Source organism: Callithrix jacchus, chromosome 18 (genome assembly GCF_049354715.1).
Source record: "Callithrix jacchus isolate 240 chromosome 18, calJac240_pri, whole genome shotgun sequence".
Taxonomy (NCBI): Eukaryota; Metazoa; Chordata; class Mammalia; order Primates; family Cebidae; genus Callithrix; species Callithrix jacchus.
Genome location: NC_133519.1, coordinates 20,960,127 through 20,978,796, shown reverse-complemented (window position 1 = coordinate 20,978,796; position 18,670 = coordinate 20,960,127). Strand labels below are relative to the sequence as shown.

At 44.3% G+C, this 18,670-nt stretch overlaps 1 protein-coding gene across 3 annotated transcripts; it reads left to right on the top strand.

Moving 5' to 3' along the window:
* PFDN2 (prefoldin subunit 2) lies at positions 1-18,487 on the top strand. Of its 3 annotated transcripts, none has more exons than XM_078356133.1 (5): positions 1-101; positions 7,558-7,606; positions 16,726-16,814; positions 16,930-17,053; positions 18,184-18,487. In XM_078356133.1, the coding sequence occupies exons 3-5, from the start codon at positions 16,795-16,797 to the stop codon at positions 18,358-18,360; spliced, it is 321 nt and encodes a 106-aa protein (XP_078212259.1). In that variant the 5' UTR covers positions 1-101; positions 7,558-7,606; positions 16,726-16,794; the 3' UTR covers positions 18,361-18,487. The 3 variants fall into 3 exon arrangements, with proteins under 3 accessions (XP_078212259.1, XP_017821902.1, XP_002760231.1); XM_017966413.4 differs by having other exon boundaries at positions 7,508-7,606; XM_002760185.7 differs by lacking the exon at positions 7,558-7,606.
* Positions 18,488-18,670: the final 183 nt, after the last annotated feature.

The following is an 18,670-nucleotide window of genomic DNA, read 5'->3' as shown; positions in this document are numbered from 1 at the left end:
GGCCGGAAACCCAGCAGGCGACGAAGATGGCGGAGAACAGCGGTCGCTCCAGCAAGAGCAGCGTTAGCGGCGCGGGGAAGGGGGCGGTGTCCGCAGAACAGGTGAGGAGTGGAGAGCGAGATGGAGGGTCCCCATCTGGGTCTGGAGTATTTGCGAGAAGGGGGAGCCTGTGGCTTGTGTAGGCCTTTACTCCAGTACTACATGTGCGTTGCACCCAGAGAGGGAAGGGTCCCCGGAGAAGCTAGTCGAGCCCCTTGGGAGAGGTAGACGGTTGGGCAGGTGAGAGCCACGCCTCCCTGGGGTGTTGGGTGAGCCTGGGGGAGGGGAAAGCCCTGACCTGCAGGGTCTGGGAAGATGCACAGGTCTGAGGAGAGATGGTTCGCTGCTTTCTCCATATCTCCTCAGCACCTCCAAACAGGTTATGTCTGGGCAAGACAGCTCTAAAGTAACTCCCCATAGGATTAGTTAACGGGCTGGTTGTGTAGTCTGTTACGTGATCCTGAACTCACTTTGACAATCGCCGTCACGCTGCAGAGCCACGTGACTCACATACTCGAACAGCCTAGTGTTCCATACTATATGGATTCGAGAGTTCGGTACTAGATCGAATTTCTTTAGAGACTAGAAACCCCTTTCTAATCCCAGTTTGCATTTTCCCCAGTGCCTAGCTTCGGGAAACGTTTAATAAGTTAATCACAAAGCCCTTGTGTCTTGAGAACCGTGTTTTGCCAAGTGGAAAAATAGGAGTTGGAGGAAATCTGCCCAGTGAAAATGAAAAAACAGCTATTTTTTTTGAGACAGAGTGTTGCTCTGTTGCCCAGGCTGGAGTGCAGTGGCACGATCTCGGCTTACTGCAAACTCCGCCTCCCGGGTTCAAGCGATTCTTCTGCCTCAGCCTCCCGAGGCAGGGGCCATCGCGTCCGGCTAGTTTTGTATTTTTAGTAGAGACGGGGTTGCACCTTATTGTCCAGGCTGGTCTCGAACTCCTGACCTTGTCATTCGCCTGCTTTGGCCTCCCAAAGTGCTGGGGTTATAGGCGTGAGCCACCGCGCCCGGCTCTTCATCAGGTTTTGTTGAACAGTTAATACAGACAGAGGTATCAGCATAAAGATTTTTATTTTTTGAGACAGAGTCTTGCTCTGTCGTCCAGGGCGGAGTACAGTTGGGTGATCTCGGTTCAATGCAGCCTCCACCTCCCTGATTCAAGCAATTCTCCTGCCTTAGCCTCCCGAGTTGCTGGGATTAAAGGCAGGTTGCCCAGGCTGAGTGCAGTGGCGTGATGATAGTTCTCTGCAGCCTTGAAATCCCTGGGTGATGAAGCCATCCTCCTGACTCAGCTTCCTGAGTAGCTGGGACTATAGGCATAAAACATTTTGAGTGGCTAATTAAAAAAAATTTTTTTTGGTAGAGATGGGGGGAGTTCCACTTTGTTGCTTGGGATGCTCTTGAACTCCTGGCCTCAGGTGATCCACCTGCCTTGGTCTCCCAAAGTGTTGGGACTGCAGATGTGAGTCACCTTGCCCAGCCCCCTGTGATACTTTTTAAGGATACCATGTGTCAGGCACTCTGCTGGGTACAGCAATACAGATACAGTAGTTCCCCCTTATCCAAGGGGGACATGTTCCAGCACCCCAGTAGATGCCTGAAACCTGGGGTAATATTGAACCCTATGTTTTTTCACATACCTATGATAAAGTCTAATTTATATAATAGGTGCAGTAGTTAATAAAATAGAACAGTTCTAACAATATACTATAATAAAGATTACATGAATATGGTCTCTCTCTTTCAGAATATTTTATTGTACTGTACTCACCCGTCTTGTGATGATGTGAGATGAGAAAGTGCCTTCCTGATGAGATGAGATGAGATGAGATGAGATGAGATGAGATGAGATGAGATGAGATGAGATGATGAGATGATGAGATGATGAGATGATGAGGTGAATGACAGCATTGTGATGTAGCCTTAGGCCACTACTGATGATAAGTCAGAAGGAGAATCATCTGCTTTAGGTGATCTCACATCATTGAGCCATGACGATATTGAGCAGGAGAAGTTGACTAAAGGGCAGGTAGCATATATAGCATGGATAGTCTGGGCAAAGGGATGATTCACATCCTGAGCGGGATGGCTCGAGATTTCATCACGCTATTTTCCTAACAGCATGAAAGTTAAAACTTATGAATTGTTGGCCAGGTGCCATGGCTCAGGCCTGTAATCCCAGCACTTTGGGAGGCCAGGGTAGGTGGATCACCTGAGGTCAGGAGTTCAAGACCATCCTGGCCAACTTGGAAAACCCGTCTCCACTAAAAATACGAAAATTAGCCAGTCCTGGTGTTGGGCACCTGTAATCCTAGCTTCTCAAGAGGCTGAGGCAGAGAGAATCACTTGAACCCAGGAGATGGAGGTTGCAGTTAGCCAGGATTGCACCGTTGCACTCCAGCCTGGGCAACAGAGTGAGACTCTGTCTCAAAACAAAAAAACAAACAACCTTAAGAATTATTTCTGGAATTTTCCATTTTCAGACATTGGATAACTCTGGATAATGAGAGACTATTGTAAATGAAATAGACTTTGTCTTCAAATCGCTTTACTCACAGACTCATTTGAGAAAAGATGAATCAAACAATAAAGATTTATAATGTGCTACACAATCCCTTCATTATGGCAGCTAGAGGAGAGACCCCTAACTAATCATGAAGTTGCAGGACTGTGGGCAGGGGCTGGAAAAGGGAAGCTGTGGTATAGTAGGATGGCAGAGCATTCTTATGCACTAAGTTTGAATTTCATTTCTACCATTTACTATTTATATTTGACTTCCCCTATGTTACATCTTGGCCTCCCCAATCTGTAGAATCACTGTGCAAAACACTTTGCATGTATTGTCTTGCCTAATACTCTAAATACAGTCATGAGTATTTAGAGTATTAGGCAAGACAATACATGCAAAGTGTTTTGCACAGTGATTAGAACATAGTGTGTGTTTAGTAAATGCTTTTGTTTTCTAGAGAAAATCCTTCAGCTCAATTCTAAAGGATGAGAAAAGTTAGTCAAGCAAAGAAGGAAGTGGAAGATTTTCTAGGTAGAGGGAATAATGTGTTCCAAACACTAAAGCGTGAAACTGCCTGGCATGTTTGGGATGCGGGTGGTTCTAAGTGTTTGCGATAGATTACAGAATTTGATTATGGAGAAAAGAGGATAAAAGAGGAATACAAGATGTCTCTCAGGTTTTTGTCTTTGATGAATAATGGTACTACAGGGAATGTAGGAAGACAGACAATTTTGGGAAAAATATAAATTATTTTAGGATTTTGAGTTTACGTTTCTTGGGGACATCCAGGTTAAACATTCGGTAAACATTTATTTTTAAATCTTGAGATACAGAAAGAAATCTGAGTTGGAGATACAGATTTGAGAGTGGCATTTATGGATGACAAAAGCCATGGTTGTGGTGGATAAAAATGATCACTTTCTAGTTTGTACAGAGAATGACAAAATAGAACAAGGGTGGAACCACCATTTTAGTGGCGCTAAAGAGAAGCCCTCAAACTTCCCTCAAAGGAAACCAAGGAACTGTGATAATTGAGTTTTGAAGCTGTTCCTTGATTAACATTCTCTGGGCTTTGTTTATTCTGAAGAGAACACTGGGTAAAACATTACAAGATTTATCAGTGCTGCAAATTTGAGCCACGTATGTCCCTTACATACAAGATAGAAGCAAGTCACATATTGTTTTAGGCACTTTACTTGTTTTACCTTCTGTTACTGATTGAGACAGGGTCTCATTCTGTTGCCAAGGCTGAAGCGCAGTGGTGTGATCACGGCTTACTGCAGCGTCAACCTCCTGAGGCTCAGGTGATCTTCCTACCTCAGCCTCCCAAGTTACTGGGACTACAGGGGTGTGGCACCCTATCCAGCTAATTTTTCTATTTCTTGTAGAGATGGAGTTTTGCCATGTTGCCCAGGCTGGTCTTGAACTCCTGGGCTCAAGCAGTCCACCTGCCTCAACTTCCCAGAGTGCTAGGATTACAGGTGTGAGCTGAGCCACTGCTCAGGCCTACCTTCTGTTATTTAATTACTGACATTTGAAGAAGGTTGTATTGTCCTCCATTTATAGGTGAGGATATTTGCATTTCAGAGGCTTTAGTTAACTTGCCCAAAGTCAGTAACTGGAAGAGCAGGATTTTTAAATGAGGGACTTAAGAATTAGGCAGACCTATTTTTTCCACTTATACCATGATTATATTAGAGATATTTGAGCAGAAACTTGAAGGAGTGGATCGCTTTGAACAGGTGACAGTGAGAATAGAAAATAGGGAATATGATAAGAGGGGAGTAGTTGAGTAAAGCCATAGAGGTATTTGAGTGCATGGCAAAGAATTTGTGACTTTTTTTACATAAGCAGTGAGGAAGTCACAGAAGGATATATAGTATTAATTATTTAACTCTTATATAAAACGTTTATTGTTGGAACTGTAGAAAACACAGGAAAAAGTTCAAACCAGGAAGTAAATTGCCCATAATCCAACCATCCAGAGATGATTATTCTTGCCATTTTGGAGCATATCCTTTGAGAGATTTTCCCCCTTCCTTTATCTTTTTTTTTTTTGAGATGGAGTTTTGCTCTTTTTTGTGGGCTGGAGTGCAATGGCACGATCTCAGCTCACTGCAACCTCCGCCTCCTGGGTTCAGGCAATTCTCCTGCCTCAGCCTCCTGAGTAGCTGGGATTACAGGCACGCGCCACCATGCCCAGCTAATTTTTTGTATTTTTAGTAGAGACGGGGTTTCACCATGTTGACCAGGATGGTCTCGATCTCTTGACCTCATGATCCACCTGCCTCGGCCTCCCAAAGTGCTGGGGTTACAGGCATGAGCCACCAGGCCTGGTTTTTTTTTTTTTCTTTTTACTTGAGATAGAGTTTTGCTCCTGTTGCCCAGCTGGAGTACAATGATGTGATCTCGGCTCACTGCAACCTTTGCCTCCTGGGTTCAGGCAATTCTCATACCTCAGCCTCTGGAGTAGCTGGGATTACAGGCAGTTACCACCACGCCTAGCTGATTTTTGTATTTTTAGTAGAGATGGGGTTTTGCTATGTTGGCCAGGCTGGTCTTGAACTCTGACCTCAGGTGCGCCCCCTCTCTCAGCCTCCCAAAGTGCTGGGATTACGGGCATGAGCCACCACGCCCAGCTAATTTTTTGTATTTTTAGTGGAGATGGGGTTTCACCATATTGGCCAGTCTGGTCTTGAACTCCTGAGCTCAAGTGATTTACCTGCCTCAGCCTCCCAAGGTGCTGGAATTACAGGTGTGAGCTACTGTGTCCTGCCCGCACTATGTTATTTTGTTTTGTTTTGTGTTTTTGAGACACAGTCCAAAAACATTACAGTCTAGTCTGGGAAACAGAGCAAGACTCCTCTCAAAAAAAAAAAGGAAGGGCCAGGCGCGGTGGTGGCTCAAGCCTGTAATCCCAGCAGTTTGGGAGGCTGAGGTGGGCGGATCACGAGGTCAAGAGATGGAGACCATCCTGGCTAACATGGTGAAACCCCATCTCTACTAAAAATACAAAAATTAGCTGGGCGTGGTGGCATCCGCCTATAGTCCCAGCTACTCAGGAGGCTGAGGCAGGAGAATTGCTTGAACCCAAGAGGCGGAGGTTGCAGTGAGCTGAGATTGTGCCACTGCACTCCAGCCTGGCATCTGGCAACAGAGACTCTGTCTCAAAGAAAAAAAAAAAAGGACGACTATTGCAATAGTTCAGAGAAGAGGGTAATGAAGATCTGAACTAGGGTGACGTCAGTGAGCCTAAGAAAAATTGCTGAAGTAACTGCAATACATTTGGCAGTTGATGGGATTGTGGTTAAATTCAAAGATGAACCTGGGTATGGTGGTAAGTGCCTGTAGTCTCACCTATTCGGGAAGCTGAGACAGGAAGATCACTTGGGGCTGGAAGCTTGAAGCTATAGTATGCTATAATTATGCCTGTGAATAGCCCCTGCTCACCAGTCTGAGCAGCATAGGGAGACCCCATCTTTAAAAACAAAACAAAAGATTAAACTAGGGTTTCCTACCAGGAGGGCTAGAGTGGTGTCAGCAGCAGAAATAGAGATCAGAAGATCACTTCAGCTTTGAATGACATGAGTTTTAGGTATCCATGGGACATTTAGATGGAGATGACCTGTAATGATAGCAGCTACTATTTATTGAAAACGTGTTATATGATAGATGTTCTCCTAAGTTCTTGATGTAATTACTTAATCTTTATGGCATTCTTTGAGACAGGTATTATCTGTATTTTATTGGTGAAGAAACATTCAGAAAAGAAGTAATCCTTATGGCATTCTGTGAGGCAGGTATTACCTGTATTTTATTGGTGAAGAAACATTCAGAAAAGAAATAACTTGTCATGATCAGACTTTGAGCCGTTTCTGTCAGGCACAAAAAAGCTCCATCCTCTAACTTGTAAATATGCAGCACTAGAATTTCTGAAAAGGCCTGGTTTTGCAGACAGTTAGAACAAAGGCAATTGTTGGAATTATAGAAGTAGCTAAGAATGCCACTTAAAATAGTATCGGTTACCCTGATTTGATGATATGAATGTATCAAATTATCACATATACCATGAAAATATGAATGATTATGAATAAATAAAAATAATTTCAAAAATAATACAGGTGATGAAGAAGTACTATGAATAGAATCTTAGGTCATGTCTCCCTTGTAGGAGTGAAAGAGGAAAAACTTTCAGAAAGGACAAAAAAGGAGGCCTGAGATAGGAAGGAGAACTGAAGGGACCTGGAATCCAAAGGGGAGTTGAAGATCTACATTGTATCGGGCACTTGACCTACGATCTCAGTTTAGTTCTCATTGCTACCCTATAGCAGTGGTTCTGAACTGGCATGATTTTTTCCTAGGAGACATTTGGCAATGTCTGGAGGCACTTTTGGTTGTCAGAAGTAAAAGGGGTTGCTACTGGCTTTTAGTGGGTACAGACCAGGATGTTGTTAAACATCCTATAGTGCCTGAGACAGCCCTCATAGCAAAGAAGGATTTGGCCTAACATGTCAGTAGTGACAATGTTAAGAAACCCTGCCCTGTGATATATTAGGTCCATTTTACAAATAAGGAAGCAAGAAAAGTTAAGTAACTCAGTCATATAGCAAGTAAATGGCAAAACTGGGATTTCAACCCAGATCAGAATCGAAAGTTTGGGTTCTTTTCACTTTACTATGTTGCCACTTGGATCCCAGTACTTGGGGAGGCTGAGGCAGGAGGATCGTTTGAAGCCACGAGTTTAAAACCAGACTGGGCAACATAGTAAGACCTCTATCTCTACAAAAAAATAAAAATTTCATGAAGAGAAGGGATGAGTACTATTATTTGATGGAGTAATAAGGTCAAAAAAGTTTTCTTTGACAGAGAGTTGAGTATGTTCATCAGAAAAGGGGGCACTAAACTGAAAAGAAGGTAATTTGTGGAGCAGTATCCCAGATCATGCTTTTCCAGGTGCATCCGATTATAATTCTCTACCTCTTCTATTCTTCCATTGAACCCAGTAAGAGTAAATGTCATGTCAGAAGACGCAAGGACATTTTGGAGAGAAAGGTAATGATTATAGATTTTTTTCCTAAAATTGTCAAAACTTTATGGTAAAAAGAAAACAGGAATATAAATCAAATGGAAATAAATTTGCTTTTATAAGAAATTAATATATGATGCCGGGTGTGGTGGCTCACGACTGTAATCCCAGCACCGTGGGAGGCTGAGGTGGGTGGATTGCCTGAGGTCAGGAGTTCAAGATCATCCTGGCCAACATGGTGAAACCCCGTGTCTACTATAAATAGAAAAAAATTAGCTGGGCCTGGTAGCATACGCCTGTATTCCCAGCTACTTGGGAGGCTGAGGCAGGAGAATTGCTTGAACCAGGGAGGTGGAGGTTGCAGTGAGTGGAGATAATGCCACTGCACTCCAGCCTGGGCAACAGAGCAAGACTCCGTCTCAAAAAAAAAAAAAGAAATTAATATATGACGAGCCAGGAATAATATATTAACAGAGAGAGATTTTTAGGGTTAGACAAACCTGGGTACAGGTCTGATTTCTGCAATGCACTAGGTTATTTTACTTTTTTATTTTTTGAGATGGAGCCTTGCTCTGTCACCCAGACTGGAGTGCAGTGGCGTGATAGGTTCACTGCAACCCCTGCCTCCCAGGTGCAAGCAGTTCTTCTGCCTCAGCCTCCCAAGTAGCTGGGACTACAGGCATGAGCCACCACACCTGGCTAATTTCTTATATTTTTAGTAGGGATGGGGTTTCACCATGTTGGCCAGGCTGGTCTTGAACTCCTGAGCTCAAGTGATCTGCCTACCTCAGCCTCCCAAGGCGCTGGGATTACAGGTGTGAGCTACTGTACTCAGCCCACACTATTTTATTTGTTTTTTTGGTGTGTGTTTTTGAGACAGTCTTCTTCTTTCACCCAGGCTGGAATGCAATGGCATGATCTGGGCCCACTGCAACCTCCACCTCCCAGGTTCAAATGATTCTCCTGCCTCAGCCTCCCAGGTAACTGGGATTACAGGCACCTGCCACCATGCCTGGGTAATTTTTATATTTTTATTAAGGATGGGGTTTCACCCTGTTGGCCAGGCTGGTCTTGAACTCCTGGCCTCAAGTGATCAGCCCGCCTCGGCCTCCCAAAGTGCTGGGATTACAGATATGAGCCACCACGCCTGGTCCTACACTATGTTATTTTAACTACCACCCAACACCTCACCAGCTTTGGTGTCCTCATTTACAAATTGAAGGTACAGGTCTTGTTTGTTTGTTTGTTTGTTTTATGAAGGTATAGGTCTTAGAGTCTTTTTTGTTTTTTTAGAATTAAGTCAGAGAGTATAGCACAGTGCCTGGCATATAGTAGGTGTTCCTTTACTGTTGAGACTGTGGAAGGCAGATTATAGTAGGACTATGAAAGAAATGGATATTTTAAAATAGGTTGCCTTTGCATATTTAAAATTTTAAAAGAAGATAAAGAATAGAAGGCAGTCTACATGGTGGAAAATAACATAATATAAATAGAAAAGATTTTGTCAGTTTAACTAATATGCATTTATATGTGAACACATAGAAAGGGTTAACATATGGGAGTGGAAGATGGCCAGATTCTTCTGCTTCCGAGAAGAATCTAAGCTGAAACCTGAAGATAGAATTAGACAGGCAGAGAAAAACTGAGCGAGAGAGGTTTGGGAAAGCATACCAGGTAGGGTGAAGATTCTATGCAGATGCCTGAAGACAGCCATTAAAGGAAACTACCAGTGACTTAGGACATTGAATGCTGACTTAAGATGTGGAGGGGGCTGGGCACGGTGGCTCACATGTGTAATCCCAGCACTTTGGGAGGCCGAGGCAGGGGGATCATGAGGTCAGGAGTTTGAGGCCAGCCTGGCCAACATGGTGAAACCCCATCTCTACTAAAAATACAAAAAATTAGCCGAGCGTAGTGGTATGTGCCTGTAATCCCAGTACTTGGGAGGCTGAGGCAGGAGAATCACTTGAACCCAAGAGGCAGAGGTTGCAGTGAGCCAAGATCATGCCCTGGCACTCCAGCCTGGGTAACAGAGCAAGACTCCATCTCGGGGGTGGGGGCGGGCAGAAAGATGTGGAGGGAATGACTGATTGGGAGAGGTAAGCTGGAACCTGGTCTTTATGGGACTTTTGAGGAGTTTGGATTTTATCCTCTAAGCATCGGAAGGTTTTAGGCATAGGAATAATTGGTTAGATTTATATTTTTGGTCACTTATGCTGCAGTGTGGGGAGTGGATTAAAGGGGGGCACATCAGGAGGCAGTATAGAAATCAGAAGGGTACGGCAGTACAAATGCTATTCATTTGATGTGGATAGTAAATCAACGATGATTCCAAGATTTCTGGAGTTACTTTTAGAGTAACTCCAGAGTTTTGAGAGTTTCCAACTCTAAAAATTATTAAATTAACAAAAATAAGATAAAAAGGAAAAAGAAATATACCTGAATTGAACCTTAGAAAGACTGAAAGAATAAAAAAAAAAAAAGATAAAAATAATAATAATAAAAGCTACCATTAAGGCTCTGGGGAAAGAGAGATAATATAAATTCATCCGGTCATCTTAGAGAGCTTTCTAGCGACATGCAATAGAAGCTGTAATAATGCTACTGCCCTTTTGACTCATTGATCTTACTTTTGAATATGATTCAAGAAATTCAAGAAAAATGGCTGTAAATTGCTTACTGTTTGTCCAAAGTGTTTTGTTTGTTTGTTTTGAGAAGTAGTCTCACTCTGTTGCCCAGGCTGGAGTGCAGTGGTACGATCTCAGTTCACTGCAACCTCCACCTCCCGGGTTCAAGTGATACTCCTGCCTCAGCCTTCTGAGTAGCTGGGATTACAGGCATGTGCCACCTCGCCCAGCTAATTTTTTTGGTATTTTCTTTAGCAGAGACAGGGTTTCACCATGTTGGCCAGGTTGGTCTCAAATCCTGACCTCAAATGATCCACTGGTCTTGGCCTTCCAAAGTGGTGGGATGATAGGGGTGATCCACTGCACCTAACCTTGTTTTTTTTTGTTTTTTTTTCTTTTTGAGATGGAGTTTCACTCTTGTTGACCAGGCTGGAGTGCAATGGAGCAATCTCAGCTCACTGCAACCTCCGCCTCCCGGGTTCAAGCAATTCTGCTTCTGTCTCCCCAAGTAGCTGGGATTATAGGTATGCACCTCCACGCATGGCTAATTTTGTATTTTTAGTAGAGATAGGGCTCCTCCATGTTGGTCAGGCCGGTCTCGAACACTTGACCTCAGGTGATCTGCCCTTCTTGGCCTCCCAAAGTGCTGGGATTACAGGCGTGAACCACCATGCTCGGCCTTTTTAAGAAATTTTTATTTTGAGATAGGGTCTCACTCTGTTGCCTAGGTTAGGGTGCAGTGGTGTGATCTTGGCTCCCTGCAACCTCCGCCTCCTGGGTTCAAGTGTTCTCCTGCCTCAGCCTCCTGAGTAGCTGGGATTACAGGCACCCACCACCATGCTCAGCTGATTTTTTTCTATTTTTAGTAGAGATGGGGTTTCACTCTGTTGGTCAGGCTAGTCTCGAACTCCTGACCTTGTGATCCTCCCGCCTTGGCCTCCCAAAGTGCTGGGATTATAGGCATGAGCAGCTGCGCCTGGCCTAATTTTTGTATTTCTAGTAGAGACAGGGTTTCACCATGTTGGCCAGGCTGGTCTTGAACTCCTGACCTCCAATGATCTGCTTTGGCCTCCTAAAGTGCTGGGATTACAGGCATAAGCCACTGAGCCTGTCCTTTGTTTTGTTTTTTTGAGACAGAATCTCACTCTGTCACCCAGGTTGGAGTGCAATGGTGTGATCTTAGGCTCACTGCTACCTCCGCCTCCCAGGTTCAAGCAATTATCCTGCCTCAGCCTCCCAAGTTGCTGGAACTACAGGTGTGTACCACCACACCTGGCCAATTTTTGTATTTTTAGTAGAGATGGGGTTTCACCATATTGGCCAGGCTGGTCTCGAACTCCTGACCTCAAGTGATCTGCCCACCTTGGCCTGTCAAAGTGCTGCGATTACAAGCATGAGCCACCACACCGGCCTATCCAAAGAGAATTTATATCAGTACTATTTATTACAGAAAACTGGAAACAACCTAAATGTTCCAACAACAAAGAATTAGTTAAGCACAGTTTTGTTTTGTTTGAGACGGAGTTTTGCTCTTGTTACCCAGGCTGGAATGCAATGGCGTGATCTTGGCTCACCGCAACCTCCGCCTCCTGGGTTCAGGCAATTCTCCTGCCTCAGCCTCCTGAGTAGCTGGGATTACAGGCACGTACCACCATGCCTAGCTAATTTTTTTGTATTTTTAGTAGAGACGGGGTTTCACCATGTTGACTAGGATGGTCTCGATCTCTTGACCTCGTGATCCACCTGCCTCGGCCTCCCAAAGTGCTGGGATTACAGGCTTGAGCCACCGTGCCCGGCTAAGCACAGTTTTTAAAATGTATCAATAGGGTGTCGGCTTGGTAACTCAGGCCTATAGTCCTAGCACTTTGGGAGGCTGGGATAGGAGGATCACTTGAGCTTGGGAGTTCAAGACCAGCCTGGGCAACAAAAAAATACAAAAATTAGCCGGGCATGCATGGTGGCACATGCCTATGGTTCCATCACTCAAGAGGCTGAGGTGGGAGGATTGCTTTAGCTCAAGAATTCAAGGCTGTAGTGAGCCATGATTGTGCCATTGCACTCCAGCCTAGGGGGCAGAGTGAGACCCCAACACTACAATAAGTTTAAAAATTTAGCCAGAGTGGTGATGGGTGCCTGTAGTCCCAACTACTGTAGAAGCTGAGGCCAGAGGATCACTTGAGCCTAGGAGTTCAAGGCTGCAATGAGCCTTGATTCCACCACTGTACTCCATCCTGGGCAACAGAGTAAGACCCTGTCTGGAAAAAAAGAAAAGAAAAAAAACTATATAGGTGATGATTTAATCGGGTTGAGAGAAGCAACACTGACCTGTCAATCTGCTTACACCAGACAACATAAAAGAGAATAAGGAAATATAATTAGGTCCTAGCTGTAGGGCAGAAGACTATTAGAAAAGTTGTGTTTTTCTGAACACTGCACTGGCCTTAAATTTAAAAAAAAAAAAGAAAAGTTGTGTTTTAAGAGGAAGAATGTGGGAATAGAGCATAGCCTTTGTTTTCATTACCTGGCAGACCCCAGAAATGACTTAATATTGGCTTATTTTGCATATAGCCTACAGTTAAGTTGCAGTTAGCTGCTGTATTAGGCCATTCTTGTGTTGCTATAAATACCTGAGACTGGGTAATTTATAAGAAAAGTGGTTTAATTGGCTCATGGTTCTGTAGGCTATACAGGAAGCATGGCAACTCCTTCTGGGGCGGCCTCAGGAAGCTTCCAGTCATGACAAAAGGCAAAGGAAGGGCAGCATTCTCATGGTGGGAGCAGGAGGAGTTAACCGGGGTAGGTGTCACACTTTTAAACAACCAGATCTTGTGTGAACTCAGACCAATAACTCACTTATCATCAAGGGATGGCAACCAAGCTATTCATGAGAGATCTACCCCCATGATCCAAACACCTCCCACCAGCCCCACCTCCAACATTGGGGATTATGTTTCAATATGAAACTTAGAGGGGACACATAAACTATATCAATTGCTAAGAGATATCATTTCCTTTAAGTGCATTTATGGCTGAAATTTTTCATAATAACTGTGGATAACTCACATGTTTAAATAGATTTTAGTTTGGTTTTTGATTAAAAGTTCATAAAATGAAATGAGGAAATTAGTTATTAGCAAGAATGTTGAAGAAAAGTTGAATTTAAAAATCTCAGCCAAGAGTGGTGGCTCATGCCTGTAATCCCAACACTTTGGGAGGCTGAGGCGGGTGGATCACTTGAGGTCAGGAGTTTGAGACTAGCCTGGCAAACATGGTGAAACCCCATCTCTACTAAAAATACAAAATTAGCTCAGCACGTTGGTGGGCACCTGTAGTCCCAGCTACTCCGGAGGCTGAAGCAGAATTGCTTGAACCCAGTAGGTGGCGATAGAGCAAGACACTGTCTCAAAAAAAAAAAAAAAAGAAAGAAAGAAAAGTAGATTCGTATTAATTACCAAGGAAAATAAATTCTGCCAGGCATGGTGGCTCCTGCCTGTAATCCCAGCTGTTTGGAAAGCTGAGGTGGGAGAATTGCTTGAGGCCAGAAGTTCAAGATCAGTCTGAGCAACATGGTGGGACCCCATCTCTACCAAAAAAAAAAAAAAAAAAATAGCTGCTGTGGTGGCACATGTCTGTATTCCCAGCTACTCGAGAGACTGAGGCCGAAGGATCACTTGAGCCCAGGAGTTAAAAGTTGGGGCATCAGAAATTTTAGAAACTTAAACTGATTCCTTAATGTATTTAACAACATACATCCAGAAAAGTGGATTATTTGGGTGCTCAAGTAACATCTAGAATCTGCTTAAGTCGTAGTATTTTTTAGATGAAATTTTTTTGATCTGGAATATTAACAGTAGATAAAAAGCTAAAATAAATGGGGAATGTTTTGAGACAGGCAATGAAAGTAAAAGAAGGCAATGAAGGCAAAAGAAAAACAGCCTGTAGGTAAATTAGATTTTCAAAGCATTTGAAATGAATGGATAAAATAGATTGAGATGAAGGGATGATAGATGGGAGAAAGGAGGAAGTTGCTGGAATGACAAGTTCTTGGCCAAGTTTTATTCCTTGGTTTATTGGCAGTAGAAGGGATATAGGGGTGGTACAGGTCAGCCATTTGGAGAATATTTGCTGTATGTCATCCTTGAAGAAGGTGAGCTAGAGATAAGGGGCCAGGCCAGGCACGGTGGCTCATGCCTGTAATCCCAGCACTTTGAGAGGCTGAGGCAGGCGGAGCGCTTGAGCCCAGGAGTGTGAGACCAGCCTGGGCGACATAGTAAGACCCTGTCTCTACAAAAATATTAGGTGGTATGCACCTGTAGTCCCAGCTGCTTGGGAGGCTGAGGCAGGAAGATCACCAGAGCCCAGGGAGATTGAGGCTACAGTGAGCTGTAATTGTGCCGCTGCACTCCAGCCTGGGTGATAGAGTGAGACCTTTCTCAAAAAAAAAAAAATAATAATAATAATAATAAAAGGAAAAGAGATAGGGGCCCTAGTATAGATGAAGTGGTTAATCATCTTTACTAGGGCAAAGTTTCTGGCTGTGTGACTGGAGATGATATTTATAAATATGAGTGAGAGATTTGGTAATGGTTTGAATGGATTGGGTCCACTGTTGTCAGATGACCAGGAGAGCTTAAGGGGGCAGTTCTGGACTTGGAGAGAAGGCCACGATAGTATTAATATACTTCACTGTTCACAAAGACATTTCACACTCATTGGTTCACATGATACAACAACCTTATGAAGTGGGTATCATTATCTGCATTTTGCAGGTAAGAAAATTACGGGACAAAGGGGTTAACCCAATAGTTCTCAGTTCACACTGCACATTAGAATTATGTGGGAGATCTAAAAATACTGAGGCCTGGGCCTTACCCCCAGTGGTTGTGAGTAGTTCTCAGGCTCCACTATTCATGTTTTTAAAATGATTCAGGTGATTCTAACATAGAGCCATGGTTAAGAACCACAGGGTTAAATGTCTGTCCCAGACCATAGAGCCAAAAGAGTAGCAGAGGCAGAACCTGAAACCTGGTCTTTTGTCTCTGAGCCTCATATTTTTCATTTTTTTCCAAACACCCTCCCTCCCCCTCTGATTTTTCAGGCTTCATTTAAGACGATTATCCGTCAGGAAGCCTGTATCAGTTAGGGTTTATAGGCTATAGAAACCATCTCTGGCCAACTTACTTACTTTTTTTTTTTTTTGAGACGGAGTCTCGCTCTGTCCCCAGCCTGGAGTGCAGTGCTGTGATCTTGGCTCACTGCAACCTCTGCCTTCCAGGTTCAGGTGATTCCCCTGCCTCAGCCTCCTGAGTAGTTGGGACTATAGGCGCGTGCCACCATGCCCGGCCAATTTTTTGTATTTGTAGAGACAGGGTTTCACCATGTTGGGCAGGATGATCTCGATCTCCTGATCTTGTGATTCACCCACCTCAGCCTCCCAAAGTGCTGGGATTACAGGCGTGAGCCACCATGCCTGCAACACCCCGCCCCCCGACTTTTTTTTTTTGAGACAGAGTTTTGCTCTTGTTGCCCAGGCTGGAGTGCAATGGCGTGATCAGTTCACCACTACTTCCACCACCCAGATTCAAGCAATTCTCCTGCCTCTTGTTTCCTGAGTAGCTGAGATTACAGGTGCACACCACCATGCCTGGCTAATTTTTGTATTTTTTGTAGAGACGGAGTCTCACCATGTTGGTCAGGCTGGTCTCGAACTCCTGACCTTGTGAATCCACCGACCTTGGCCTCCCAAAGTGCTGGGATTATAGGCAAGAGCCATCATGCCCACCCAGCTCTTTTTTTTTTTTTAAGGACTATTTTTGGATAATAGTGGGTATTTCACACAATTGAACACCAAAAAAAGGCTTAATAACTAGACTGAATAAAGTTCAAGAACTGGGGCCGCTTTAGGGAATCTAGGATTGGGAATGGAAAGTCATCTCTATAGAACCAATAAGAATGTTAACTCCAGTTGCCTTCTATTATACTCATCTGTCTGTCCACAGAATTCCAATTCCTGTAGAGAGACTCTGTAGGTCACTGCCCCTCAGTAGGGGTCCTGTGGTTAGTAGCCCCAGAAGAAGCATAGCAAGTTAAGGAGTGGCAGTTCACCAGTCAATGGGCTACTGAGCAGACCCAAACAAGAGTTTCTCATTACAAAGCTCCTCCCGACAGCCCTGTCTGCAAGTCTAAGCTCCCCTGTAGGTACTCCAGTAGCTCTCCTCCCCTATTCTTATGTTAAATGCCTATTTCCTACTGAACTATAAGCTACAAGAAGCCAGAGGCCAAATTTGTTCTGTGATATCCCTCAGTAGACCCTCACATATCTCAAAAATAGTAGGCCTCCGTATTTGGTGACTGGAATTCCAGAAAAATTTTAGGTAGAAATCACTTGTGGTTCTATTCCTTTTCCAAGGTAGGTGCCCACTCCTGTAGAGTGGCTTTGGAAAGCCTGCCACTCCATGTGCTATCTGGACTCTTTGCCATTTCCACTGTCCCCTCTTTCATCTCTTCTCTCACCTTAGGTAATTGCTGGCTTTAACCGCCTTCGGCAGGAACAGCGGGGCCTGGCATCCAAAGCAGCTGAGTTGGAGATGGAGTTGAATGAGCACAGGTGAGAAAGTCAGGGAGAGGCAAACAGTAGGACAGTTGTATGGGCTACACCGTGAGGGGGATTTGTGGTAGAGTGGGGCTGAATCTTCAGGTCCTGCCTTGTTCTCCTATCCCAGCCTAGTGATCGATACACTGAAGGAGGTAGATGAAACTCGTAAGTGCTACCGCATGGTTGGAGGAGTGTTGGTGGAGCGAACTGTCAAAGAGGTGCTTCCTGCTTTGGAGAACAACAAGGAGCAGGTGAGCAAGAATCTTTGAATAGGATCAGGTGCAGTGGCTGTAAACCCAGCACTTTGGGTGGACTGCATGAGTCCAGGAGTTCGAGACCAGCCTGGGCAACATGGCAAAGCCACATCACTACAAAAAATTAGCTGGGCATGGTGGCATGTGACTGTAGTCCCACCTACTCACCTGACCCCAAGAGGTTGAGGCTTCTGTTAGCTGTGATCATCTCACTGCACTCCAGACTGGGTGACAGAGTGAGATGCTGTCACACACACAAAAAAAGCATAAAATAGCCTATTCGCCTATGTTCATTATGCTATGCTAAGTCCAACTCTTAGACAAGAGGAATGGCTGGCTGCTGTGGGCTCTGGGACCTGGCTGAACTGGGGTGGGAGGATTGGGGTTAGAGTAATGTTTCTCATAGTGTGTGGTCCAGGGATACATCCATCAAAATCACCTGAAGGAGTAATTTATAAATTCAGCTTCCTGGACCCACTGGATCAGGACCTTTGGGAGTGCCATGAAGTGACATTTTAAAAATAAGCTCATGCCTGTATTCCCAGTGCTTTGGGAGGCCGAGGCAGGAGTTTGAGACCAGCCTGGGCAACATAGCAGGAACTTGTCTCTATAAAAAATAAAAATAGGCTGGGCACAGTGGCTCATGCTTGTAATCCCAGCACTTTGAGAGCCAAGGCGGGTGGATTACCTGAGGTCAGGAGTTCAAGACCAGCCTGGCCAATATGGTGAAACCCAGTCTCACTAAAAATAAACAATTAGCTGGGCTTGGTGGCAGGTGCCTGTAGTCCCAGCTACTCGGGAGGCTGAGGCAGGAGAATCACTTGAACCCAGGAGTCGAAGGTTGCAGTGAGCCAAGATTGTGCGACAGAGACCAGCCTGGGCAACAGAGCAAGACTCCGTCTCCAAAAAAAAAAAAAAAACAGCCCTGCGAGCCCTGGTGATTCTAAATACATTAAAGTGTATAAACCACTGTGTTAAGTGTGTTAAGAAGGGAATAATTTTAGTTTCTGGGCTCCTCTACTTCATTAAAGGTAAAAAGTATTAATACTTCCCCCAACCATAGACCATTCCAGGTGGGGGAAGGGAGTTCTGAATTCCTTATATAATCCCTGTCACTTGTCCTCTAGATACAGAAGATCATTGAGACACTGACACAGCAGCTTCAGGCAAAGGGAAAAGAACTAAATGAATTTCGGGAAAAGCACAACATTCGTCTCATGGGAGAAGATGAGAAGCCAGCAGCCAAGGAAAACTCAGAAGGGGCTGGGGCTAAGGCCAGCTCAGCTGGAGTGTTGGTCTCCTAGGGACCAAGGCCTTTGCATATTTTTCTACCCTGACTCCCACTTCTAATTTCTCTTTATTGTTATTATTATTATTTTCTCTGCTATTGTAATATTTTTTGTTAATTAAATGTTTTGGTCAGATTGCTTAGCTGTAGCCTGAAGTTTTCTCCCACTTAGGGGTGGAAATCGTTATGAGGCACGGGGCGGCATGTAATATGTCGTTTTTGCTTCCATTAGGTTAATGAGTCATAATATTAGAGTAGGACCCATTTTTATCCTTTGCTTGCAAATAAAGATGTGTCCACTTATTTACTGCCCTTCCCCCTCCCCG

Excerpts from the sequence above, each read along its gene's own strand:
- PFDN2 (XM_017966413.4), top strand. The coding sequence starts at position 27 with ATGGCGGAGAACAGCGGTCGCTCCAGCAAGAGCAGCGTTAGCGGCGCG. Across the intron at positions 102-7,507 it reads GGGCGGTGTCCGCAGAACAG|GTGCATCCGATTATAATTCT; the intron begins GTGAGGAGTGGA and ends ATGCTTTTCCAG. Across the intron at positions 7,607-16,725 it reads AGGACATTTTGGAGAGAAAG|GTAATTGCTGGCTTTAACCG; the intron begins GTAATGATTATA and ends CTCTCACCTTAG.